This window comes from Sorex fumeus, unplaced genomic scaffold (assembly GCF_029834395.1).
Source record: "Sorex fumeus unplaced genomic scaffold, SorFum_2.1 ptg000020l, whole genome shotgun sequence".
Classification (NCBI taxonomy): domain Eukaryota; kingdom Metazoa; phylum Chordata; class Mammalia; order Eulipotyphla; family Soricidae; genus Sorex; species Sorex fumeus.
The window spans coordinates 4,881,355-4,908,128 of NW_026606077.1; the positions used below are offsets into that span (position 1 = coordinate 4,881,355).

Below are 26,774 nucleotides of genomic sequence, written 5' to 3' on the forward strand. Positions count from 1 at the left end.
GTGCCTCGAAAGGATCCGCGCCCAGGAGTCCCATCCGCCTGGTAAGTTGTTTTGCCATTTTCCTCCACCATTGCATGACCCGGAAGGAGTTTCTACGTCCATGTCTCCGCATGCCAGAATCTGTTCTGAGTGCTGGGAATACACAGCCAGTGAGGCAGGGAGTGTGTGTCCCCGCTCTCCTGGAGATTCTAGTTTACTATGGAGCAAATGGGAAGACGCAAACAGGGTCAGCCCCAGAGGGCAGTTTGTTGTCAACTTATTCCCAGAGAGAGTACCTGAAATCTGGTCGAAGCACAACCAGTTTTGTGAAATGAATGGATTTTATTTCAGCCATAAATGCTACGATCACGATCATCCTGTTGTTCGTCGATTGCCTCGAGCAGGCCCCAGTAACGTCTCCTTCGCCCTAGCCCTGAGATTTTAAGAAGTGCCATATTCAAGGCTCTTTCAGGGTTAGGAGAATGAGACCCATCGTTGTTACTGGTATTTGGCATCATATTGGGTATGCCATGGGGAGTTTGCCAGACTCTGCCGTGTGGGCAGGTAACATTTGGTAGCCTGCCAGTATGTCCAAAGTAGGAATGAGATAATAAGATGTCACGCGGCTGCAAATGCGGCCGCGCGCTTCCGGGAGCTATAAATGCTAAGAAGAAGTGAAGTAGGGAAAAGAGTAACAAGTAGTAGCACTGGGCTAGTCTCGATTTGTGTGAGTGGTCTTAGGTCCAAAGACCCGGTGACTGTAGAGTTGTCCCTGTTTGTCCAGCAAAGACATCAGTCCTGGATGGAAACAGCTGAAAGAAGCGTAAGGGTAGAACCTGCGGAGGTCTGCCATGACAGTGACCTTGCCCTCTCTGGAGTTTGGTCTCTGCACCTGAAGACGGACAGTAAGTTCTGTTTAAGATTATTCAGGAGGTTAAATTGATGAGGTCAAATGTAGCATAGGCTTGGTACACAGGAAGTGTTTTATAAATGAACCTGAAGAGGAATGTGATGAATTTTTTTGTTTGTGTGCTTTTCAGCCATACCCAGCAGTGCTCATGGCTTTGCATTTCCGGGGTCTGGGGGACCAGATGGGGTGCCAGGGATCGAACCGGGGTTGGTCACATGCAGGGCAAACACCCTCTGTGCTCTATTATCGCTCTGGCCCCGTGATTTCAACTCTTAGGGTGATTCTGAGAAATTGAACTGTTATTTTGAGCATTTATTAAATGGAACGATAGCACAGCGGTAGGACGTTCGCCTTACAAGCAGCCAACATGGCTGACCCGAGTTCGATTCCTCCGCCCCTCTCGGAGAGCCCGGCAAGCTACCGAGAGTATTCGATATGCCAGACACAGTAACAACAAAGTCTCCAATGGAGACGTTACTGGGCCCGCTCGAGCAAATCGACGATCAACGGGAGGGCCTTTACCTTTACCTTTTATTAAATGGAAGGTGATTTTAGACTGAGGATTAAACCTGAGTTGAGGTTTCCTAGCTCATCACTTTCTGGCATTTACTTTTGTAGTTCAGAGTTCAGGTGACACTTCACTTAATTGAGATGATAATCTTCATTCTCGTAACCTTTGCCTTCATGGGAGCAAAGGCGCACAGGTGGCGGTGACTCCCCTGGTCTCCTGCTTGTGCGTGAGCCAGTGAAGTGCCAGGAAGGGCGGGTGTCTCTTGGGACTCTGCATTTGGGTCTCTTCAGCTTCCTGAATGTGCTTTCCCCTTGTCAAACACCATTGCAAGCCTAGTCAGGTCTTTCCTGTATGGTCTCAAGAAATTTCCATTAGCTAAACTGGATCATGGACTTGTTCTCATTGTACTCAAGAGAGGAATTAGATATCTTCAAGGACTGTTAATTCATAGGTTTTCTCTAGTTTGGGCGCCCCTATTTGTAGAAGTCAGAGAAGAAAGACAAGACACCTCTTCAGGCAAGTGAGATGTCAGTAGGTGCCATAAGGGTGAGGCTCGGGGTGTTAAGAGGTGATTAATAGGTGATCACCCTTTCTTCTCTTACTAGGCAGAAGAGACCAAAAAGAGATCAGGTGAAGCAAAAAAAAAAAATGGGAAATTATATTTGAGTCACGGTCCTCCCGTTGTTCATTGATTTGCTCGAGCAGGCCCAGTAACGTCTCCATTGGAGACCTTGTTGTTACTGTGTCTGGCATATCGAATACATCATGGGGAGCTTACCAGGCTCTGCCGTGCGGGCAAGATACTCTCAGTAGCTTGCTGGACTCTCCGAGAGGGGCGGAAGAATCGAACTCAGGTCGGCCATATTGCCTGCGTGCAAGGCAAACGCCCTACCACTGTGCTATCGCTCCAGCCCAAGTCATGCATATGTCTGAAGAAAACATAAAGGGCTCAGGAGCCTGGTGGTTGCCAACTTCCTGAAAGAGGGGCCTTTGGAAAACCAGTTCCAGAAGTCACTGGAGCCTGCTCAGAACAGAACTCTGACCTTAATTCCCCACTCACATGAACTCCCAAATGCATCTTAGCTCGGATGTTAGTGATACATGGTCCTGGAGACACATGCACAACTTTAACACCATCCCCATCACTTTACGTATGCACAATCCTTCAGACGCATTCCTCCCTTCTTACCCCTCGAAAAGCCTTGCCCCAGATCCGGTGTACTGCCATCCCTTCGGCATATCCACGGCCACATCTCTGTGTACCCTCTCTTTCGTCCATCTCTCTGCTGTCATCTACAACTGTCTTGTTCTTGAACGCTCTCTTGGACAAAGGCAGAAGCCATCCTTTTTTCTGTCTTTGTTCGAGGGGAACCCGAGTGGTGGCATAACCAGCATGTCGCTTGCCTTGCATGTGTCCAACCTGGGTTCAGTCCCAGCCTTCCACTTGGCCCCCGAGCAACACCAGGAGTGATTCCTGAGCACAGAGCCAGGAATAAGTCCTGAGTGCCACCATGTGGCCCCCAAATCAAAACCCAGATAACAAAACAACCCAGGTGAAGGCTTTTTACCTCTTCTGTTAGATCTAGAGTCAGTCTCGGACCCAGGGCATCAGATTCAGGGTAGTAAAGTGAAAAGCCAGGCCCAGCAGAGCAGGCCAACACAGTGTGGTCAGACCACCCGTGGGACTGGCAGGGCAATACAATCGCCCGCATGAGGTCTGTCCTCCTGGGGTGCCCCCTTCTTTTCCTGGAGGTTTGTGCAGGTGAGCTCACGTGACTCTCCTTTCTGTGGTCTCTGAGTCCATTCTCCAGGAACAACACGACTTACGCATTAGAAGGATTTGAGATACTTTCTACATACGACCCAATTTCGTGGAAATTGGGTCGTATGTAGAAAGTATATTTGAGTAACCCAAAATAATTCTCTATAAATTGTTACCATGAAAACAACTTGGTTTTCTCTTCAACAATTTGACATGTCACTTACCTTCTTAGTGAGTTTTGATAGCATAGTTCCAAAATAGACTCCCTCCCCCCCCCCCCCCCCCCCGCAGTTTTTTACCAGGGTTTGACGTACTTGTTTAAAGCCCTCCTTGGATTATTGTGGCTTCTGTGTAATACTCAGCCCAGTTCAGTTCCATTGTCCCAGTCTGGGTATTTGGGTAAAGGGGAGAGTCTCATCCAGCAGTCTTCAGGGGTCATTCTTGCCTCTTCTCAGGCTACCAGGATCTCTCGTCTTGCAGCCACAAGTATGCAAGGCAAATGCCTTAATCTCTGTGCCCAAGATCTGGGTAATGTATTGATTTGTTTAGGCTTTCGGACCACACCTGACTGTGCTCAGGGCTTCCTCCTGGCTCTGTGCCCAGAGGTCATTCCTGGTAGTGCTCAGAGACTCTGAGGTCCTAGGGGTCAGAGCAGGGCCAGCCACGCGCGAAGCAAGTGCCTTACCCACTGTGCTATCTCTCCGGCCCCGGATCTGGATGTTTTCATAAAAGTGATTAGAAATCTGATTGTGAACGATAACTCGTGACGTATAATACTTTGTGCATTGTGTTTGTAAATCTACAAAATGGAATTGAATGTTTTGAGAAATGGCACATTGCGAAGCATGAACGTTTTAGGGGCTGTAGGGACTCAAAGCCAAGGCCTTGCACACGCAGGCAGTTACGCTGCCATGGAGCTACACTCCCAGCTCCTGAGTCACAGACGTACAAAACATTACAAGTCATCAGTAGCTTAGAACAAGGTGCAGACATTCTAGGTGTGTGCTCAACTCAGCGAGCCCGCTAATACTGTGGATAGTTGTGTTTGCTGAGAGCCATTGATAAACCAGGTCATTCTTCTCTGTTTCTAAACGTTCAAGTACATTGAACGGACAGCAGTGTGTACAGGCAGTCTTCTGCCTCCTGTTATCTAAGAGCCTGTCAACATTGTGGGACAATTCCACATAGTTCATAATAAAAACATCTTTAGATGCAAAAGAAAATGCCAGAGAAGAAAAAATACATTCTGAGATAGGATTGGGCTTTGAACATAATTGAAGAAAGAAATTTGGGCTAATCTGGGTAGCGGAATTGATCGGTGATTCAGAGCTTGGTTCTTGGAAGCGACATTCTTTTGACTTTTTTTGGTTTGTTTTTGGGCCACTCTCTGTTGTGATACTGGGGACAGACCCAAGGTTGGCTTCATGCAAGGCATGTGCCTTACTCCTGTATTGTCCAGCCTCAGACACCTCTTCATAATATGTTCCCAGGCGACATTGTTACCACCAAAGTACCAATATCCTCCCATCACACACAGTGCTAAAAAAAAAAAAGCAGAGATTCTTTAGGTCTTGCTTGAGGACTGTGTAGGTTAAAGACAGAGCTTGATGGAAATAGCTGTGCATAGAGGGTGCTCAGGGCTTACTCCCGGTTTGCGCTCGGGAATCACTTCTGATGGTGCTCAGGAGACCATGTGGGGTGCTGGGGATTGAATTGAACCTGGGTTAGCTGTGTGCAGGGAAAGCAGCCCACCTCCTATACGATCTCTCCAGCTCCTTGAGAGGAGTTTTCTTTATTAAAAGGAAAAATACGGCTATGGGAGTAATAACTACAATATATTAGTGGCACAGCGGTAGGGCGTTCGCCTTACAAGCGGCCAACATGGCCGACCCGAGTTCGATTCCTCCGCCCCTCTCAGAGAGCCCGGCAAGCTACCGAGAGTATTCGATATGCCAGACACAGTAACAACAAAGTCTCCAATGGAGACGTTACTGGGCCCGCTCGAGCAAATCGACGATCAACGGGAGGGCCTTTACCTTTTACCTTTTATTTCTGAGCAAAAATTAAAAGCCCCGTATCCTATAATAGAGTTTTTTAAGGGCGGGGGACGGGCAGGGGGGTTTGGGGGGCCAGGGCATGGGAGTTTGCGCCACATCTAGCAATGCTCAGGGGCTATTCAGCCAAAGCGGCTGCCTGCAAGGCAGGCGCCTCACTCCTTTACTCTCTTCTGGGTTACGTAGGGCTCTATCCAGTAAAACCATCACAAGGGTTAAACCGGAATGAGTAATTGCAAGAACGATAAACGATTACATTCTTTTGTCTTGATTTTCTAGAGGAAGGGTGTGGACTAGATGACTAAGTTGTGTGTCTTCATCATCGTTCAGCTTCTGGAATTGGTATCTGACTCAGATCTGGGATGTAGATGCTGATGTGTAGAGGTTAGAAAAGGGATGCAAGGGGACTGGCCCAGGTGGCGGAGCAAGACCCTGAGCCTGAGGCCGGCCCACATGCCCTCCGCTCCCTCTGCACGGTGAATGGAACCTCTAAAACCGCACGGAAGGATACAGCAGGTGAAAATGCTCTGGGGTCACTTGTCTGATTAGCTGCCTCACTGGTGTCCACGAGCAGGGGTCGCATTGCAGAGCCTATAGCTTTGCTGCTTTTGTCCACTGGCCCTTAGAATCTCCTATCGAGTGTATGTAAAACGAACACAAAATATACATTTACTCTTGGCAGGGCAGATGCCCAGCCTCACAGGTCACCTTGCCCTGCCTTATTAAAGCTACAAAGTGGTACTGCATCTCACCACTGAAAACAGCATACATCAAAAGCAATTCCAGGATCAGAGAGTCAAGTCATTGCCTGAGCACAGAGCTTGGATCCTCTGAGCAGAGCTTGGAATAAGCCCCGAACACAGCTTGGCCCAAAACCAAACAACCCACAAAACCCCCTCAAAAACTAACAAAGCAACCACACAAAAAATTAATCACAAATGTGACCACTCCTGTGGTTCAGAGAATGGCAATAACTCATTACACTCCGATCTTAGAGGCAGAACTGGAAATTGTACAAGGGTTAAGTCACTGGCCTTGCGTGCTGCCAACTCGGCATTAATCCCTGATACTGCATGGCCATAGCACAGCGGGTAGGGCCTTTGCCTTGCACGCAGCTGACCCAGATTCGATTCCTTCGTCCCTCTCAGAGAGCCCAGCAAGCTACCGAGAGTATCTCGCCTGCACGGCAAAGCCTGGCAAGCTACCTATGATGTATTTGATATGCGAAACACAGTAACAACAAGTCTTAACAATGGAGACATTACTGGGCCCGCTCGAGCAAATCAATGGACAACAGTGACAGTGACAGTGACCACTCCAGTTTATTTGATGTGCTAGAATACAGAAATAACAAGTCTCACTGACAAATCACTGGCTGAAGAAGCTTCTATTTGTACAACAGAACACTATTCAGCTGGGTAAACAAAATTGCACCGTTTACAGCAGAATGGAAAGAACTTCTAGAGATCAGATGGAGGAAGTCAGAAGAACAGATTTTTGTATGATTTGATATATGCATGCATGTAATATAAAGCTGTAAATGGAATAAACAAAGTGAAATAAAAATACAATCCAGGGAGTATTGGCTACTTACAGTGGAGGAGGAAAGGTGGAGGAGGTCAAATAAAAGTAGGTGGACTTCAAGAACTGGTTAAAGAAACTTTGGTACATTTACACAATGGAGTACTATTGTGTAGCTGTTAGAAAAGATGAAGTCATGAAATTTACATACAAGTGGTACTACATGGAAAGTATCATGTTAAGCGAAATGACTCAGAAAGAGCGGGATAGACACAGAAAGATTGCATTCATCTGGGGAACATAAAGCAACAAAAAGGGAGACTAACCCCCAGGAATGGCTGAGATTAGTACCAGGAATTTTGCTCCATGAATGGAAGGCCAGCCACAGGCTCTAGGTGAAAAGGAAGCTCAGATAGAGAAGAGAGTACCAAATGAAGGGTGTTGTGAGGACCCTCCCAGGGTGGGAGAAGCATGCTAAAAGTAGTCTATAGACCAAACATGATTGCCACTCAATGCCTCTCTTGCAAAACACAGTACCCAAAAGAAGAGAGAGAGAACAAGGGGGAATACCCTGCCACAGAGGCAGGATGGGACGGGGGGGGATGGGGGGGTGGGGGGGGGAATGCTGTGACCCGTGGTGATGGATGACGGGCACTGGTGGAGGGATGGGCACTTGATCATTGTATAACTGAAACCCAAGCACAAAATTTGTAAGCCTATAACTGTACCTCATGGTGTTTCACTAATAAAAAAAAAAGTAGGTGGGCTTAAGAGGAAGATCATCTGAACATAGTTTATTTGCAGTCATGGTTACAAGAAGAGGCCTGGGCATTACTGGCAGTATCAGAGCCCTGGAGAGAAGTAGGTCCATTGACACTGGGGCTCTTCACGGCTGGCATCGTGCAGCAAGGTGGCCCGGATGACTGAGGGTCTGTATACAAGGACCACTGAGGACAGGGACAGCTCAAACGGTTCAGGAGCTGCTGCAAAAGATTGGAGCCCATGGTTAGCAGGAGGGGGCCCTGGGACTGCATGGTTCCCGCCACTGCAGGGAGTGGCCCCAAAGTTCCCTGTCCCTCCACTCCTCACAAAAGCACTTGGGGACCTGAAGTCTGATGCATGGGTTCATCAAAAGGTATCCTGGAAGGGCAGGCAGTGACGGTTACTCTGTCATGCATTACTGAAGCAATTACTGTAATTTTGTCATGGAAGGCTGAGTCTAATGACAGAACCCTATGAACACTAAGGAAAGCCAGGTCTTACCTTTTTTTTTTTTTCTCACAACTCCCAGATCATCCAGATCCTCTTTCCATAAGCTTCTCCAGGGAAATACTGACCATTGAAGCATTTTGGACACAAACTATAAAGAGTAGTGTCCAGACACTAGGAAAATTGTATGTGCTTTCAAGATTATAGATGCACAGTGGCTGGGCGTGGCACTAAACCCTTGCAAAAGATCAAGTTTTTTGCTTTAACAGTTACATCTGCAATCATATAAAGTGATCACAGGTTTGAAGTGTGACCCTGTTTATGAAAAGCTTTAAGCGGTTGTTAGTTTTCCTGCCACACCTGGCCTTTTAATTAATTCATTAATTAAATGTAGGAGTAGCACTGTAGCACTGTCCTCCCATTGTTCATCGATTTTCTCGAGCGGACCCAGTAACGTCTCCATCGTGAGACTTGTTACTGTGTTTGGCATATCGAATACGTCACGGGGAGCTTGCCAGGCTTTGCCGTGTGGGTGAGATACTCTCGGTAGCTTGCCGGGCTCTCCGAGAGGGGTACGGGAATCGAACTCAGTAGGCAGTTGGCCTTGTGTAAGGCAAATGCTCAACCCGCTGTGCTATCGCTCCAGCCCCTCTGCTTCCTGCCAGTGCGGGGGGTGGGGGGCGGGGAGAGAGAGGCCCTGCCCGGGGTACCGCGCACTATGACCAGGGAGGTGATTGAGGATGAAAAGCGCTTCTACACCAAGGCCAAGACCTACTGGCAGGAAGTCCCGCCCATGGTAGACGGCATGCTTGGGGGGGTACAGCCACATCTCAGCCGTCGACATCAACAGCTCCTAGAAGTTCCTGCAGAGGTTCCTGAGGGAAGGCCCCAACAGGATGGGCACGTCGTGTGCCCTGGACTGCGGTGCGGGCATCGGCAGGATCACCAAGTGGCTGCTGCTGCCACTCTTCGAGGTGGTAGACATGGTGGACGTGACCCAGGACTTCCTGGTGAAATGTAGGAGTACTGCTATTTATTCAGTCATTGATTAAGCTGTTTGAATTGGGCATAAACTCCACATTACTTTTTTTTTTAATTGAATCACCATGAGATAAAGTTACAAAGCTCTCATGTTTGAGATTCAGCTGTACAATGACCAATCCCTCCACAGTGCACACTTTCCACCACCATGTCCCCAGAATACACCGCCCCCCCATCCTGGTCCTCACCCTGCCTCCATGGCAGGCAATTTTTCCAATACTCTACTTTTGGGCCATATGTATATATATATATATATATATATATATATATTGCTTTTTGGGTCACACCCAGCGTTGCTCAGGGGTTACTCCTGGCTCATGCACTCAGGAATTGCTCCTGGCGGTGCTCGGGGGACAATATGGGATGCTGGGAATCGAACCCGGGTCGGCCATGTTGGCTGCATGCAAGGCAAACGCCTTACCCGCTGTGCTATCGCTCCAGCCCCTGGGCCTTATATTTTGCTCGAATTTTCCCACCACCATTCAAGCCTGTCTGCCAGGGGCAGATGCTGTATCATTTATGGTCCATTGCGCATTATCTTGGGTGCTGCAGCTGTGCACTTCTGGAATCCTAGATGGTTGGGTTCCCGAGTCATTTCTGTAGTGCACAAATCCATTTTGGGATTCCATTGGGAATCTCTGGGACAGGGCTGTTGGTGCACTAAGATGGATCCCGGAGGCATATTGTGGGTGCGACATCCAGGCCACCGAGTGGGTGGGGAGCTGGACAGAGCAGCCTGGCACCTCTGCCGCCATGCGGCCTGGAGATTTAATCCTGGAACCTGCATACCTGGGCCTTGCTTGTGGAAGCTCTTGGTCGCCGGGATTCCATCTGGAATAGGCAGAGAGACTGCACCTGCTCCATCTGGGTGGCCCAGTGAAATTGGCTCGGTATGGGGCCCAGAGAGATCTCCAGCTCTGTGGTGTCTTCCGGGACTCGTTGCTGTGTCTCTGGCTTTTGATCTCTTTTGAGATTTATTTATGGGTCATGGGGGTGACTGCCAGTGCTTCCATGTGTATTGGGAAGTGGGGGGAGGTAGCCCACCCCAACTCCGTGAAAGCCTGGAGATTTCAGTCACAAAACCCTCATACCCGAATTTTCAGCAGATTATATCTTGGTGGGGTCTGTCCTGAGACGGTTGAGTCAGGCTGGGGGTGTGGCGGTGATTTTGGATTGTGGAAGCAAGTGGCTGCTGGGGGCTCTGCTTGGGCAGGCACAGGCTAACCTGCCCTCCCACCTCTGGTTCACCCCAGTCTGTTCAGCCACGTGCAAGACCGAGATTAACTGTGACTTTTGATCTCTCGTGATTTATCTCTGGGTCTCTGAGATAAGACCAATTAATAAGCTTACACAGCTGAGCCGGAGGTGGTTTGTGGACGTAGCTCCCACATACCTAACTTTTGGCTGTTTAAATTCTTGGTAAACTTGGTCCCAAGTTGTTGGGGTCTGGCCAAAAGCATAGCGGCAATTTTGGGGTGTCAGGAAGCCTGAAGTCACCATCAGGCTACTGATGCACTCACCCCACAGGTACAGGTTGACCTGTTGTTGCCTTTTATTTTTGAGGGATAACATTGACGTAGAATATTGCATATGTCCAGATTTATATTTCACCATTTGTCGTTATCAAAAAAACCTCGTTTCCGCTACTACAAAGCAATTCACTCTTCCGTTTTCCCTACTTACCTTCCACTTGCCCCTCTGGGAAACACTATTCCACAGTCAGAGTCTAATTGTTTTTGTTTTTGTTCATTTGCTTTGGTTTGTCTTTCGAATTTTAAAAAATTTTGGCTGGAGCGATAGCACAGCGGGTAGGGCGTTTGCCTTACAAGTGGCCAACATGGCCGACCCGAGTTCGATTCCTCCGCCCCTCTCGGAGAGCCCGGCAAGCTACCGAGAGTATCTGCCTGCACGGCAGAGCCTGGCAAGCTCCCCGTGGCATATTCGATATGCCAAACACAGTAACAACAAAGTCTCCAATGGAGACGTTACTGGGCCCGCTCGAGCAAATCGACGATCAACGGGAGGGCCTTTACCTTTACCTTTACCTTGTACCATACTCAGCAGTGCACAAGGTTCACTCCTGGCTCTGCACTCCGGGATCACTCCTGGTGGTGCAAGGACCTTCACCTCTGCTATTTCTCTGGCCCCAGATTCTGTCACACAATTCCTGATTTACCTGTTCCAGGCTCTTTAGGACCAAGACATAAAGATGTCTAGGTACTTACAAAGCACAGCCAGTGCATGAATCATTTTAGGTCATGGCTATCTGTGTTTCTCAAACTTTCATTTGAACGCCAAAGTTCTGGTATAAAGGTGCTTCCCTAACTAAAGTGTAGTCCACGGGTGGCACCATTAAGCAAGTTGTTGGGAATACAGAAACTCAGATCTACTAAGGCAGAATCTTTATTTTATTTATATACTCATTTGTTGGGCTGGAGCGATAGCACAGCGAATAGGGCATTTGCCTTGCACGCGGCCGACCTGGGTTCGATTCCTCCATCTCTCTCGAAGAGCCCAGGAAGCTACCGAGAGTATTCCGCCCACATGGCAGAGCCTGGCAAGCTCCCCGTGGCGTATTCGATATGCCAAAAACAGTAACAAGTCTCACAATGGAAATGTTACTGGTGCCCGCTCGAGCAAATTAATGAACAACAGGAGGACAGTGCTACAGTGGTACTCATTTGTTAATTTGGTTTTTTGGTACCAGATATTGAACCCAGGGCCTCTTGCATGCACAGCATGTGCTCTGCCACTGGACCAAATGCCAGCATCTGCATTTAACAGGTTCCAAAGATGATTTGTAGGACTATTAAAACTTGAGGAATTTCCGCTTTGGTTTTGATTTTGGGGTCACACTCAGTGATGCTCAGTAGCTACTCCTGGCTCCATGCTCAGGGATTACTTGGGACCCTGTGGTGTCAGATTGAACCCAGGCCTCCTGCTTGGAAAGCATGTGCTCAGCCCTTTGAGTTCTCTCTGCCCCAGCATGGCAGTATCCATGAGTTTTACAGTAACAAGTAGGAAACAGCTTACAAGAACCTTTCATCTTTTTTTTTTCTTTTTGGGTCACACCTGGCAACGCACAACAGGGGTTACTCCTGGCTCTGCACTCAGGAATTACCCCTGGCGGTGCTCGGGGGACCATATGGGATGCTGGGAATCGAACCCCGGTCAGCCGCGTGCAAGACAAACGCCCTATCCGCTGTGCTATTGTTCCAGCCCCGAGCCTTTCATCTTAAAGAGGTTTGTACATTAGTCTGATGCAGCAATTTACAATGTTGTTTCAGAGAGTATTGGAGATTTGATTATCCAAGATCCACTTTCCAAATGAAAACTCACTTTGAAGACAAGAGTTATAAGTTGTCCTGCTTTTGATAATGTGGGACATTAAAACCTACCTCATCCACAAATTCCTCCAACACAAGTTTTGATGAGGAAGACAATTGGCTGTGCAATGGTTCTAGTTGTTTTTAAATTGATATTTACTTATTTGTTTTCTGTCTTGAGGGCGCACCCATTGGTGCTCAGGGCTACTCTTGGCTCTGTGCTCAGGAGTCACTTCTGGGCAGTGCTCAGGGAACTGTCAGGGGTGCCAAGGTCAGAAGCATGCAAGGCAAGCACCTTAACCCCTGAAAATTCTCTGGACTTTCTAGCTGTCTCTTTCATAGATGAGGAAGTTTCACTGGTCAGCATCTGACACTTACACTAGGGGTTGACCCCAGTGGCAGCCCCTGACAGTGGGGAGACATGCAGGCCAGAAATAGAGGAAGAAGGGTTTGTTTTTTTTTTTACTGCAAGAGGCGCTCTTTGGTAAGACTCTACCGGAAAGAACAAGGAGGCATTACTTCAGGTGAAATCTGCGTAGGCTGAAGGATAGAACAGCATAAACAGGTCTGGTGGGGGAAAATATTTTGTCAGAGATAATCTACATTTAAGCTCCCTCTGCAGTGCTCATTAAGCCTCGACTGTGGAGCAGAAGAAATGACCATTTCTGAGGGGGCAAGGATCAGAGGAAAGTCTCGAGACTGAGCCTCACCGAGCAGTGCCACAGTCCTAAGTGGCTTCGTTTAATGCCCAGCCTCTCAGAAGGTTTTTCCTTGGCAGCATAAGCGTGTTGCTTAGCGATAGCAGTAAGATTTTGTGGCACCCTGGAAGGGTCTGTTCTGGAAGGGTCAAGCACCTCAAGTGGATTCCCTGCCTCTCTCTCTTATTATACGAAGCGTGCTGGAGGGAGGGACCAGAGAGCGGGGCAAAGTTTAATCATTGATCGCTGCAGCCTGCAAGTATTTAATCGGGAGCACCTAGTGCCCGTGGAGGTCTCCAGCCTGAGCAGGAAGTGGGCTGTTTGCCAGAGCCGAGGGAGCCGACCCTGAACAGAAATCCCTACCTGGCTCTGGAGAAACCGGACTCGGGGAAATGCTTGCAGTGCACCTGACGGCGTTTTTCTTCACCAAGCTGAAGGAGGATCAGATCAAGAAGGTAAAGACTCCCCAGACCAAGAGATGCCCCATAAATGCCGGGATCCAAGAGGGTGTCAGGCAGCTCGTCAGGAAAGCTGCAGGGAGCACAGGCCAGGAAAGGTTTTTAGAAGGAGAGAGCAAGCCAACCTCTCATCCTGCGCGTGGTGTGTTGTTCTGAACCCTGAATCTATTCAGAACTTCCTGATAGCAGCTGGGAAAGGGATGAGAAGGTCTTTCTAGAAAGGTAAAGATTTTAGGAAGCCCTACTAGAACTTCCTGCAAGGGGTGTTTGAGAGTAGGAGTAGAAGAGTCATTCTAAAAGATTTTCTTCCCTCCCTCCCTTCCTTCCTTCCTTCCTCCCTCCCTTCCTTCCTTCCTTCCTTCCTTCCTTCCTTCCTTCCTTTCTTCCCTCCTTCCTTCCCTCCCTCCCTCCCTCCCTCCTTCCCTCCCTCCCTCCCTCCCTCCTTCCTTCCTTCCCTCCCTCCTCCCTCCCTCCCTCCCTCCCTCCCTCCCCTCCCTCCCTCCTTCCTTCCTTCCTTCCTTCCTTCCTTCCTTCCTTCCTTCCTTCCTTCCTTCCCTCCCTCCCTCCTCCCTCCCTCCTTCCTTCCTTCCTTCCTTCCTTCCTTCCTTCCTTCCTTCCTTCCTCCTCCCTCCCTTCCTCCCTCCTTCCTTCCTTCCTTCCTTCCTTCCTTCCCTCCCTCCCTCCCTCCTTCCTTCCTTCCTTCCTTCCTTCCTTCCTTCCTTCCTTCCTTCCTTCTTCCCTCCCTCCCAATCGAACTCAAGGCTGACCTTGGCAGGGCAAGCACCTTACTGTACTAGCTCTCCAGTACCAAAGAGATTTTGAGAAACTTTAATTCACCTGATTTCTTTTGTTTGTTGCTTTGGTTTTAGGGCCACATCTGGGGATTCTCGGGGGTTATTCCTGGTCTGTAGTCAGGAATTACTCCTCATGGTGCTTGGGGGACCAAATAAGATGCCAGGGAATCGAACCCCTGTTGGCCACATGCAAGCAAGTGCCCTTTCCTCTGTACTATTGCTCCAGCCCCAAATTTGCCTGATTCTAAATATATTTGAAAGACTAGGGACTCAGGAACATGCTTTATTGAACAATAAGGAAAATATTTACATTAGCCTGTGCCAGCAATATACTATTTGTGCTGTGTGCTAGGTTGTCACTTTCCCTAAAAACTCACCAACAGAAGTCATTCCACATGGGCTGATGAAAAGTTGTCCCTCAACCAAAGGCCACCAGCAAGGAATAAGCCCAGCCTGCCCAGGTGACCACCTCAGTTGCCAGAGGTTGGGGGGGGGGGCGGATTGGAGGGAGTTTAGCTCACAGCTAACACTGGTGCTCCAGGCCAGCCTCTCCCAGTCACTTCCAAGATACTTAAGATAGAGGGAGGGGGAGCCCCAAGTCCCCAGGCTCTCCCTTGCAAGAACAGAGGAAGGACTCGGCTCCCCCCACTTAACTCCCACTGAATCCTGCTCATTTGAGAGAGCGCTGAGGATGTAGAATACGCCATTATTGTTTTGTCCTTTGGGCCGTCTTCTGTGCTAGTTGGGGCTTACTCATGGTTCTGTGCTCAGGAATCACTCCCGGCAGGCTTTGGGGACCAGATGGGGTGCGAGAGATCAAACCCTGGTCAACCCTATACAAGGCAAATGCCCTCCCCACTGTGCTATTGCTCCGGCTGGTCATAGAAAATCTCAACACATTGAAAGTCAGTCTGGCAATATATCTGAGTTTTCCTTTGGGGGTTACAGCCCAGCTTTCAGCACCTGCTTAGTGAGGCTGCAGCCTGGAGCATCTCCTCAGCCTCTGGGGCCGCTGCCTGGTCCCAGCACTGCCCGGCACCTTCTTTGTCTGTGTCTCTCCAGTCTCGCATCTGATTGTTACACTCTGAACTCGGACAGAACCCGTTTGCCTCCCCAGGGCTGCAAACAGGTCCTTTGGGGCAGTGGGGACCCTTCCCCAACCAGCCGGGGGAGGCCAGCAGGCTGAGAGGGAGCCGAGCAGAGGCTGGGGAAAACTTCATAGCCACCTGCAGGTCTGTGGGTGAGAGGTGATTTATGAGCTGCCCCAGATTCGGAGAACACTGGCTCATTCATGCATCCGTGGGGTGAAAGCGCCAAAGGCACGGCCCCTTCTCTGGCCCTGGACACGGCCGGGTTTCTCCCTTTCCTCTAGAGGCACTGGCTAGCCCAGCACAGCTACACACTAGACACCGACGCAGCTTCAACCCGCCTCCTCCTTCCGACTTAGCTCACAAACAAAACAGGGAGGAAGGAAACTCCTTTCACAGAGTCTCTCTCATTCGATATATTGATGTTATTTGACCTATTGATGACATTGAACCGGGCCTGGTCCCTGACCCGCAGATCAGAGAACGGGTGAGGTGTTCGCTGTGTACTTTTTACAGTTTGTTAAGTCAACATTATGAAAAGCGGAAATGTTTCCTCCAACCCCACCCTCCCACAAGCACCGTCAGATTTGCCATGTGAAAACCCCCGTCATGGTTTTTATGGCACGTGTTCTTACAATTACCATTTATACTAACACACAATTCTGAATCTTGTTTCATTCACAAATTCTTATAGTGAAACCATGTGAGGCTTGCTTCTCCATTATCTTTGGGATAACTCAATTTGGGGTTCTGAAATTATTTACAATGAAAAATATTAAAATTTTACTCGTTAATTTATCCATAATTATTTTTATTTCAAATATTTTTGTTTGTTTTTGAGTCACATGCATTTGGTCTTGCTCAGGGTTTACCTCTGGCTCTGGGTTCAAGGCTCACTCCTGGCACTGCTTAGGAGTCATGTGTAATGCCAGGGATTGAAATGGGATTGTCTGCATGCTAAGCAAGTGTCTTACTCGCTGTACTCTCTCCAGTTCCCCAGGATTATTGTTTGCGTGTCCTTCTAGTGTTCATTTGAATATGCCCAAACTTAAGATTTTTCTTGGATATTTCAGAAGCATTGTTTAACATCTGAGATATTGCTATGATAAGTACATATGTATGTATTCGGTATTCTCTAGCTTCGGAATTGTGTTCTAAGGACAGATTTGCAGAAGCAGAATCACTAGGTTTATGGCTTTCACCTCATAATCTGGCACCTTTGGACCAGGTGATGTCTAAAGTCACTTCCCGCCCACGTTTCATATCAGCAGCTCAGAGCTTATGTGTTTTTTTTTTTATTAACTTTGCTCTTCCTGTCCAATGTGTCGCTTATTGACTCCTTGCTGTAGAAGATAATCACATGCTGCTTTGTCACAAAATGGGCTGGGTTTTCCGTAACTCAGTCACCTGCCCAGTTGCACGTAGGTCCGGTTCACAGCCCAGTTCACCAGCTGGGATAAAAAGCTAGAGCTTCGTTTTGGTCTGAGTATGTGTTTGATTCTTCACATCTATGTACTCTACCAGGTGCTGTGGAAGATGAAAAATAAATAAATAAACAAACACATAAATAAATAAATAAATAACAAGAAACTCTTGCTAACTTTCACCCAGAGTTCTAAGTGACAGTTCAACTACTGTCATTCAGAATAATTTTTAATTGTTTGAAAGGTCCTCATAATGTGAGGCTGAGGGAAAGTGAATGCTAGACCCAGGGGCACAGTCTGAGGGGCCTTGTGCTGTGCGTCTCATCCTCTGCCAAGCCCTGCTCACTGGGAGCATTCTGCTTCCTGGTTTTCTCCAGTCCGAGTGTCTGGGTTACCCAACCAGTCTCTCTCTCTCTCTCTCTCTCTCTCTCTCTCTCTCTCTCTCTCTCTCTCTCTCTCTCTCTCTCACACACACACACACACACACACACACACACACGAGTGCACAAGAAGTTCTGAGTGAAGCTTAGCCTGGTGTCATCCACTCTCCTCAGCCCTGCTGAAAGTCCATGTACCCTTTTCATGTAAAGGTATTTTTGGCCTCACCCTGGTCCCCAGTTCCCAGAGCCTTGGGGCTATTTCACCATACGGGTAATGGAAATGGACTGACTAGAAATGCTGTCTCCAGTTCGACTGACGGTGGTCTGCCCTGTTTGATAAAAGTCATGTCCCTACCAACCCCAATATGAAGTGATATTTGTGTGTAGAATTTGCAGACATTGCTCCGAGCTGGGAACACAAATCCCACCTTGGTGCAAGGCATGTGGAGGCCTCTCTGGAGTCCTTCTGCTGCCAAGGGAAGTCTGCCCAGGCCACTATGTGGTTCTGAGTCTCCGAGACCCCCTCCTCTCACAGGGCTGCCTAAAGGGATGGCAGGGACGGGTGAAGTGACCACGTGAGGCACCATGTAGACATCCACACATGCTCTTGCCCTAGAGACACACAGGAGAGCTTCCTCCGGGGGCATGCCAGCTTGAACAGGATGGGTGTAAGCCTCTGGGAACTAGATGGGAGAGGCCACCAAGGGTGGCAGAAATAGGGCACCTTTGCCACCCACCCTATGCCCCATAGCAAATCCGACCCAGTGAGCTCTGGGAGTCCAGGCTGCCACCTCAACTGATCAGCATTCACACGAGAAAGGAAACTCCTCTCCCTTTGCTGATGGGGCAGCTTCCTTCCCATGGATGGAGGAGAGCCTCCAGAATTCCTACAGCTTCCTTCTGTGGGGGTAGTGAGGGGCTCTTGGTCCTGATTTCCTGTCTACTTAAGTGACATCAACTCATTTTTAAGCCATTTGAACTGGCTTTAAAAATTACACTGCATCTTGGGGTTCAAGAGATAGTCCAAGGGTTAAGGCATTTTTCTTGCACATGACCGACCCCCGTTCAATCCCCAGCACCTCATATGGTACTGCATGCACTACCAGGAGTGATCCCAGAGTGTGGAGCCAGAAGTCAGTCTTGAGTGACCCCTGGACCCTTGAGCATAATAAGCTCTGAGCACAGCCAGATGTGGACCTGATACAAAACAAGAATTTAAACCGTAATTTCATGAGAACGATTTCATTTTTCACAAAATGGAATTTGAAGTTTTAAAAAAGATTGCAATTGGAAACTCAATTTTATTATTATTATTATTGTTTTATTATTGAATCACCGTGAGATATACAGTTACAAAATTGTTCTTGATTGAATTTCAGGCATACAGTGTTCCTACACTGATCCTTTCACCAATGTGGAAACTCCATTTAGCTCTGAATGTCTTAGCAGCCAATAAATAAAGGGAAACATGTTTGGGTACATACTGTTTTTATTTGGAAAAAAAAAAAACAAAAACAAACTTCTATATTTGGGAGTTTAAAATTCCTGAATATTCTAAGTATTTTCCCCTCCATTGTCACCAGGTGTGACCCCCCCACCCAAAAAAAAACCACAGGAATTAAGGTGCTTCTCTGGCATGAGGCTGACCCCAGTTTATCCCAAGCACAGCATGGTACCATGAGCATTTACCGGGCGCCACCCCAGAGCACAGAGCCAGGTGTGCCACCAAATGTGGCCTCCAGCCCCAAATCCCCAAAGTAAAATGAAGGAACTCGATGCCCACCTTCCTGCCATCTCCTACAATCGGCTCAACCCCTGCCTTGCCCAAGGTGAGGAGGCAGAGCAAGAGACCCGGGTACTCCGCAGCCCCAGAAGCCAAAGCGGGGATGCAGGGCCAGCACCCACCTGGGCATGTGTCACAGGTCGACAGGTTCCTCTACCACATGAGACTGTCCGATGAGACGCTGCTGGACATCATGGCGCGGTTCCAGGCCGAGATGCGGAAGGGCCTGGGGAAGGACACCAACCCCACCGCCTCGGTGAAGATGCTCCCCACCTTTGTCAGGGCCATTCCAGACGGCACCGGTGAGTGACCCCCAACTTGTTCCTTCTTGGCTGGGATGTCCCTCAAGTTACCTCCTGTTCCCGGACTTCCCTCCCTACCGCGTTCCCCATCCTGCAACACTATCTGTGCTTTAGTGGCACTGGCCACTGGCCGTTTCTAGCCCGAATCCCATGGCAAATGCACCCTGTCATTTCCCTGTCTGCCTCCCAGACTTCGCTCCCTCTCCAGCTGGAACTCAACATTGTTCCCCGGGTGACCCACCCCTCCCACTGAGCTTTCCATCAGCGTGGACACGCTGCCTCCCTGTGGGAAGCAGCCCCGGACTGGGGTGGGTGCTGGTCAGGGTTAAGGGTGGCACTTCAGGGAACGTCTCTCCCAGGGTCTGTGCATTCTTCACCAAAGTATTCTGTGCCCCTGGCGCACACTAGACTGAGAAATATTTGTTGAATGAATGAAAAGAGGCATTTTCCTTCCAGGTATATAGATTTGAGAGTCTTGGTCATGAGAAATGGGAAGAAGCAGACAAAAGTCAGGCGATCACCATTCTAGATCTGACTGTGTCATTCTGCAGGGACTACCGGCAAAATAGCCTTTGGACCCGAGAGATAGTACAGTGACGGGGTGCTTGCCAGCCCTGGGTTCAATCCTCAGAACAATACCTAGTCTCCCAAGTCCCACCAGGAGTGATTCTTGAGTGCAGAGCCAAGAGTTTGCCCTGAGCACCTCTGGGTGTGACCAATTCCAACACACACACACACACACACACACACACACACACACACACACACTGCCCCTTACCCCCAATATTTGTCTTTAGTTTCTTCATCTGTAAAATAAGAGTGTTGTCCTAGGTGTTAGTTTCTTATGACTGTTGAAACAAAGTATGACTAATTTAACATCTTAAAACAACACGAGTTTGGCAGTGGTCAAGTGGTCAAGCACAATTCCTGGGTCTGGTCCCCACCTCTGTGTCACCCCTGAACACTACGAGGTGAGAGCTGAGGGTTGGGACTAGCAGCACAGCCTGCCTGCCCCCTCCCCTCCCTTATTCCCCCACCGTTCAGAGGCAGGCATTGGAGATGGTCTCTGTGCTGTGATCAGGGTGCTGGGGTCGGGGAGGTGGAGCTCTGATCCCACTGCAGACTCAGGGAGACCATTCCATCGCCTTCTCGAGCCTCTGGAGGCCCCCTACAGCTCTTGAGTTTTACCCTTTTCTGTCTTCAAATTCAGTCATGTGGCGCCTTCAAATGTCTCTATTCTGACTCCTCTGAGCCCCTCACCTGCATTTACAGAGTGAATACACGGAGCCAGGTAGGCAGCTGACGTGAGTTCAATCCTCAGGACTCCATATGGTCCCTCGTGCCCACCAGAAGTGACTCTGCCAAAACAAGTGTGGCCCCCAAAAATACACAAAAAGAGTGACTATTTTAGACCCACCCAGATAATCCAGAATAATCTCCCAAGTCAGGTCAACTGCTAATCGTTCCTGTTCCAGCTGAAGCCTTCACTTACCTCATTTCAGAACTCAGGGGTTACGGTGTGAAATCTCTGCTCTCTCTGAAGTTCTATTAGATGCCTCTACTCTCCACCTCTAGATAAAGCCACACAGGGAAGGGCCTGTGCTCTGCCAGGCCACTGCTGCACGACCTGCTGAGAATCCACAGATGCACACAGTGCTCATAAGACCTTCCGGCGTCACTGTTGTCTCCAGGTCACTTGAGAGCCAGGAGCAAAGGAATCCCCAGTCTCAGGGGCCCAGAGCTCCATCCAACTCCAGGAGGGCCTCTGGGGCTCTGCAAAGGGCAGGCACTGAAATTTGGGGAGCTCTGGAGGGAACCCTTTGCATTAGCTGGTTCTGGGTCTCCCTGGAACAATGACTGGGTCAAATAACTCAAAATGAGGAAAACTCGATTTTAAGGGGTGGGGTCCACTTGGCGGTGCTCAGGGCTTACTCCTGGCTCTGAGCTCAGGGATCACTGCTGGTGGGGCTTGGAAGAACATATCAGGTCAGCTGCATGCAAGGTAAGTGTCCTGCCCTCTGTCCTATCACTCTGGCCCAGAAAACTCAAATTGATTTGGAGATTCATTAATAGAATACTGAACAAACGCTGGGTCAAATTGGGTAGCACTGAAGAAATGATGAGATTCCTAAGGGAAAAGCAAAATGCAGATACAAGATATCAGAACCTATGAGACCTAGGGAAAGCTGTACAGAGAAGGACAAGAAAAAAGTTCCAATTAGGAACAGAAACTCACACAACCAGAAAAACAGTGAATGAGTCCCAAAGAAAGCAGAAGGAACAAAATAATAATTTAAAAAAAAAAGCTTGGCTCTGGCCCTGCTCTCTCGGTGCAGGCCCAGGAGCTTCTGCTCGTGCAGAGGGCTGGGCCCTGGCAGGTCTGTGGGCCATTTCCTAGGAAGTTATTGAGTCCACAGGTACGGGTGTACACTCATGAGGGCATGGGCCAAGTCCTGCTGGCTTCCTGGCAGACTTCCCCCCCATCCCGGCAATGATGCACCCCCAGAGAGGAAAGAAGGCGGACTTTGAAGTGTGGGATGTGCCTTCTGGCCTGCTCAAAGCAGCGGGTGTGGCTTGGTCGGAAGGAAACTGATCAAAGGTTTGGAAAAATCCTGCCTGCTCAGGTCACCCCACAATAACTCACCCACACCCCAGTGGGGTGCGTCCCTAGGAGAGGGCAGTCACTTGCTAAGTCCCAGGTCCTCGCACTTCTCTCTTAGTGACATGGGCAGGACCTAGGCCGGTTAGTCCTACTGTCTTGCCAGAGTTTTCTTTTCTTTTCTTTTTTTCTTTTTTCTTTTTGGCTAGTCTGGGCAGTGTCCGGAGGACCCTGGGTGCTGTGGATCAGTCAGGTTTGACTGAGTGCAGGGCAAGCACTGTAGCCCGGCACTGCCACTGGTTGGCCGGCCTAACGTGAGGATGGGGTGAGGGGGTTCAGGAGTGCTGTAAGATTCCCTGGTCCTTGTCCTCAACTCCTACGTGGGACTTCATGATAACCAATGAAACCAAACAGTGCTCTCTGACTCCGTCGGGCCTCCCACTCAGAAACTCTGTGTCTGGAGAAATCTTCCCCACCCCTACTCCCAAGGGTTGGAGCCTGAAGCGCAGCACTGAATGCCGCTGAGAGCACTGTTAGCATCCTGGGTTCGAGGAGGGATCCCATTTCTCTCCAGAGAGCCTGAGGAGGCAGGAGAACTTGGGGGTGCAGGGAGCCCTGACGTAATTTTCTGATGGGTGGGAGGTAGAGGGAGTTTCCCTGGGACTGGTCCCCAGGAACCTGCACTTTCATGGAGAGTGATTGTTCCTTTAGGAAGAACTTCACTAGAAATGGGGGCAATGCAAGGGACCAGCTCAGGAAAGGGGAAAACAGAGGGGCCCCTAAGATCCCGAGGGTCATCACAGCAGTGGTGGTCAAGGAAACCTCTGCCTCCCTCTGGGCCCAACAGCCCTTCTGGACTCAGAGTCGCTGCGGGAACCTGCCTCGTGATTTCCACGAGAGCTGGTGTCCCTGGCCATCTGGTTTCCCACGCCACCACAGGGCCCGCAGGTCACTGGTGGCACTTTGCCAACTTCGGCAACAGGCACCACGGATTCCAGCACGAGATTGGCGGTGCATCTGACACACACAGATCCTAATGCAGGGCTCAGCCACCAACACCTTTGTGCTTGTTTGACAGAAACTGGGGAGTTTCTTTCCCTGGATCTTGGAGGGTCCAAATTTCGAGTCTTGAAGGTACAAGTCTCTGAAGAGGGGAAACGCAACATCCATATGGAGAGTCAGTTCTACCCAACCCCCAATGAAATCATCCGAGGGAACGGCTCAGAGGTACTGGAGTGCAGGGGTCTGGGGAGGGGAGGAGAGACAAGGCACGCAGTTTGGGGGTGACTGGCCTTTAGCTCCTTGTCCTGTGCTTTCTCTCCGCTGCAGCTGTTTGAATACATAGCTGACTGTCTGGCAGATTTTATGAAGACCAAAGGGTTGGAGCATAAGAAACTGCCCCTGGGCCTGACTTTTTCTTTCCCCTGCAGACAGACTAAATTGGAAGAGGTAAGTTCCTCGGGGAGGAGGGAAGAAGCTACACAGGATTTGGGGTGAGGGCTGCGGGATGTGGGACCGCACCACAGAGGGGTCAGGCTGGGAATGAGAGAGCAGCAGAAGCTTCCCTGTTTTTTCCTTCTTCTTCTATTTTATTAATTTCTTTCAGGGGAAGCCCACAGTTCATGGGATTCCTTTGAAGGGCAGGCATTATTTTATGTTGTTCTTCTCTACCAGCATCTCTGGTATCATGTCTTGGATTTAGTAGGCGATGACTGCTCTCTGGTAGTGGAAAGGTTGAATCCGTTTTTTTTTTTTTTGTTATTGTTTTTGTTTTTGTTTTTTTGTCTTTGATTCCACCACCATGAGGGAACTTATCATCATCCCTAGGCCTGAGATAGACTGCACCGAGTTTTGTTTGTTTTTTCCTTATTTTATAAAGAAAGGATTGAGGAGGGGAAACGGTACGGAGGACGTTTCAGGACTTTGTCGAAGAGGTTGTGTGCAGTTTGCTATGAAATATCATTGTTTCTGCTTACCGGAAGGGTGAGACCCCAGGAAGCAGTGGAGAAAGAAGGAGTCAGGATTGAGTCCCCAATCAAGCCCTCATTCAAGTACAAGAACAGGGAGCGCAGGGAGAAGGAAGAAAACTCTTAAGCCCTGAAGGAGAGTTTGACTTTGAGAACCAAACTTGCACATCTTCTTGGTGTGTGTGTGTGTGTGTGTGTGTGTGTGTGTGTGTGTGTGTGTAATTTCTCCATCCAGGACTTTGGGGGAAAAATACATCACAAGCAGCCTCCTGCCCTAGTTCTCCTATTTTATCCAAGGGGACCCCACTCTTATCATAGCCTCTGAAGGTAGCTGTTAGGGGGAACTTTCACTAGGTGTAGGGAAGAAAACATCTGAACCATCTCATGGGAATGCCCATCCCCCACTGTGAGGCCACAGTCTCCTTCTTCTGTGAACACAGACTGTCAGGTGGGGCCAGGGAACCTGTATGTTTGGACTCCGCTGCTCTCTTGACTGTCGCCTCAGGTGTATTTAACTTTCAGGTTTTCCAATTGGAAAAAATCTGTTTGCTATGCCAGACACAAAAAATTGGGAAACACCTTTTTTTTGGGGGGGGGAACAAGGGGAAAAGATGTTGGGTCACACTTGGTGATACTCATTGGTCACTACTCCTGGCTCTGCACTCAGGGAATTGAGCCCAGGTTGGCGTATATAAGGCAAGCACCCTACCTGCTGTACTCTCCTGGCATTGCTCAGGGGGGATTATGTGGGTGTTGGGGATAAAAACCTGGGTCAGTCTCATGCAAGGCAAACATCCTGTGTACTATTTCTTCAATCCTGGAAATGGCATTTTGTTTTATCTTAATTTAAAAAACTTTTTTTGGGGCTGGTTGAGGTTCTGTGATATATAATACTTTTAATGATGTTTTTCTGTGTATATAATTCCAGCATCACACCTCTCACCCATCTCCCTCCCCAAGAACCCCAATGTCTCTACCCTTTCAGTCCCCTCCCCCCCCAAACTCAGTTGTGGAAACACTTTATCATTATTTATTTATTTTTGAAGTAAAAAAGGTTTTGTTTGGAAGTTTTGAGGAAAGAGGGAGAGAGAAAGAGAGAGAGAGAAAGAGAGAGAGAGAAAGAGAGAGAGAGAACACACTCAAGAGAGCAGAGAGTACCTCCCAGTTGTTTCTTATAACTTTTTTATTTTATAAAGTAGTTCACAATATTTGATTACACACCAATTGCACCCCCATTACACCTTCCCACCACCATATTTCAGATGTTTCCATCTGAACTCCCTCCCCCTACCCCAAAGAAGAACCAAAATAATTTATTTTGTGTTTTTTGTTATGAAAAATGGCTGAAAATGCACAAAAAAGTTTCATTAGAGGAAAGAGTATGAATATTGTTGTATTGTATTTCACCCAGGGCCCATTAAACCCTTCTATAAGGGATCACTAACATGTTGTTAAAGGTTGAGCCTTGTATGTATATATGTGTGTGTGTGTATGTGTATACATATATATATACATATATATATATATATATATACATGTGTGTATCTGTAAAAAAATTCCTCTAAGATTGGTTGCCTTCTACTTTAAACCCCATCAAATGTGGTGCAGTACTCTTGGAGTATGGGTGGTGTGACACCTCCCAGTTTTAAAGTATGAAAGCCCACATCTCAAGAGAGGAGAGCAGGGACACATGTGTGGGCAACACACGTGCTCGACAGCACTGTGAACACTCAGGCTGCACACGTGCCAAGGAAACATTAAGAATCGTTTTTCTCACTTGAAGTTCCCACGGGAGTCCCACCTGTTTCGGGAGGCTGATAAGTTGGGCCCCCTGCATGTGCATCACATGGCAGGTGATTTCTCCAGAACATCCTCGAGAGTGGCAGGAATCGAGCCCGCATGGGCTCAGAGCTTTCCAGTGACTGGCCAGCTGCCTGGGGAACCCAGATGTTGTCTGTAGCACTGCCTTTCCCCACCACCCCAAAGCATGGCTCACCGTGCTCCACGAGAGGAATGAAGATGATTTTCTGATTCAAGCCTAAGGAAGGGCTGGGAAGCATGGGGGCGATTCTGCTCTCAGAGGAGGCTGTGGGGCAGACCCTTGGAGCAGCCCGTTTTCAGAGAGGCGCGTCTCCTTCACGGCCGCCCTCTCTGCACTCATGCCCAGGGCATCCTGCTCTCCTGGACGAAGAAGTTTAAGGCACGGGGCGTTCAGGACACAGATGTTGTGCGCACGCTAAAAAAGGCCATGAAGAAGCACAAGGTAAGGAATTTCTGCTTGCCCAGTGGAGCCCTTTGACTTGGCGGGAGGAGATGTCTTGTGTTGTGTGCCTGGGTGGACAGGAGAACTAAAGGAGGAACTGACCTGAGGAAGGCCCTAACAATGTGGACAGATGTGGACAATTGAGCTACACCTTCTGGTGAGCATTCCTGAGTCTTGGTTCATGGGACTTGACCCAGTCCTTGTTGACCAGTCCTTGTTGAAAGAGGATCCAGCACTTCCCTGGGACCCCTCCAGCTGCCCTGGCCCTCTGGTGAAGAGACTGGCTAGACGCCATGCTGTGCACCATAGCCCAGCTCCCCACTTCTCTCTGAGGCTTAAAAGATTTTCATTTTCCATTCCCATTCAGGATTCTACATGAATGAATTCTACATTCTGTTCATGAAATCCCTTGATTGTGTGTGTGCGTGTGTGTGTGTGTGTGTGTTTATGTGTGTGTTGCCAGGATTCAAATCCAGGGCCTTGCCCATACAGAATATGCATCTACCATGAAGTTGCATGCCCATCTTTAAAATAATTCTGGCTCAGGGACAGGAGCGATAGTACAGCAGGTAGGGTACTTGTCTTGCACATGGCTGACCTGGGTTCAATCCCCAGCATCCCATGTGGTATCCTGAGCACTGCCAGAAGTGATTACTGAGTGCAGAGCCACAAATAACACTTGAATATCACCAGGTGTGACCCCAA

The 26,774-nt window shown here is 48.9% G+C and overlaps 1 protein-coding gene and 1 pseudogene across 1 annotated transcript in view; both read left to right on the forward strand.

Annotated features, from left to right (window-relative positions):
- The first annotated feature begins 8,664 nt into the window (after window positions 1-8,664).
- LOC130022608 (N-terminal Xaa-Pro-Lys N-methyltransferase 1-like) lies at window positions 8,665-10,525 on the forward strand (annotated as a pseudogene).
- Window positions 10,526-13,403: 2,878 nt separating this feature from the next.
- Window positions 13,404-26,774, forward strand: part of HKDC1 (hexokinase domain containing 1) — a 43,530-nt gene continuing 30,159 nt past the window's right edge. Inside the window, exons 1-5 of the mRNA XM_056113511.1 lie at window positions 13,404-13,466; window positions 19,078-19,240; window positions 22,918-23,066; window positions 23,169-23,288; window positions 25,974-26,069. Coding sequence (XP_055969486.1) covers window positions 13,404-13,466; window positions 19,078-19,240; window positions 22,918-23,066; window positions 23,169-23,288; window positions 25,974-26,069 — 591 coding nt within the window. The remainder of the gene's footprint in view (window positions 13,467-19,077; window positions 19,241-22,917; window positions 23,067-23,168; window positions 23,289-25,973; window positions 26,070-26,774) is intronic.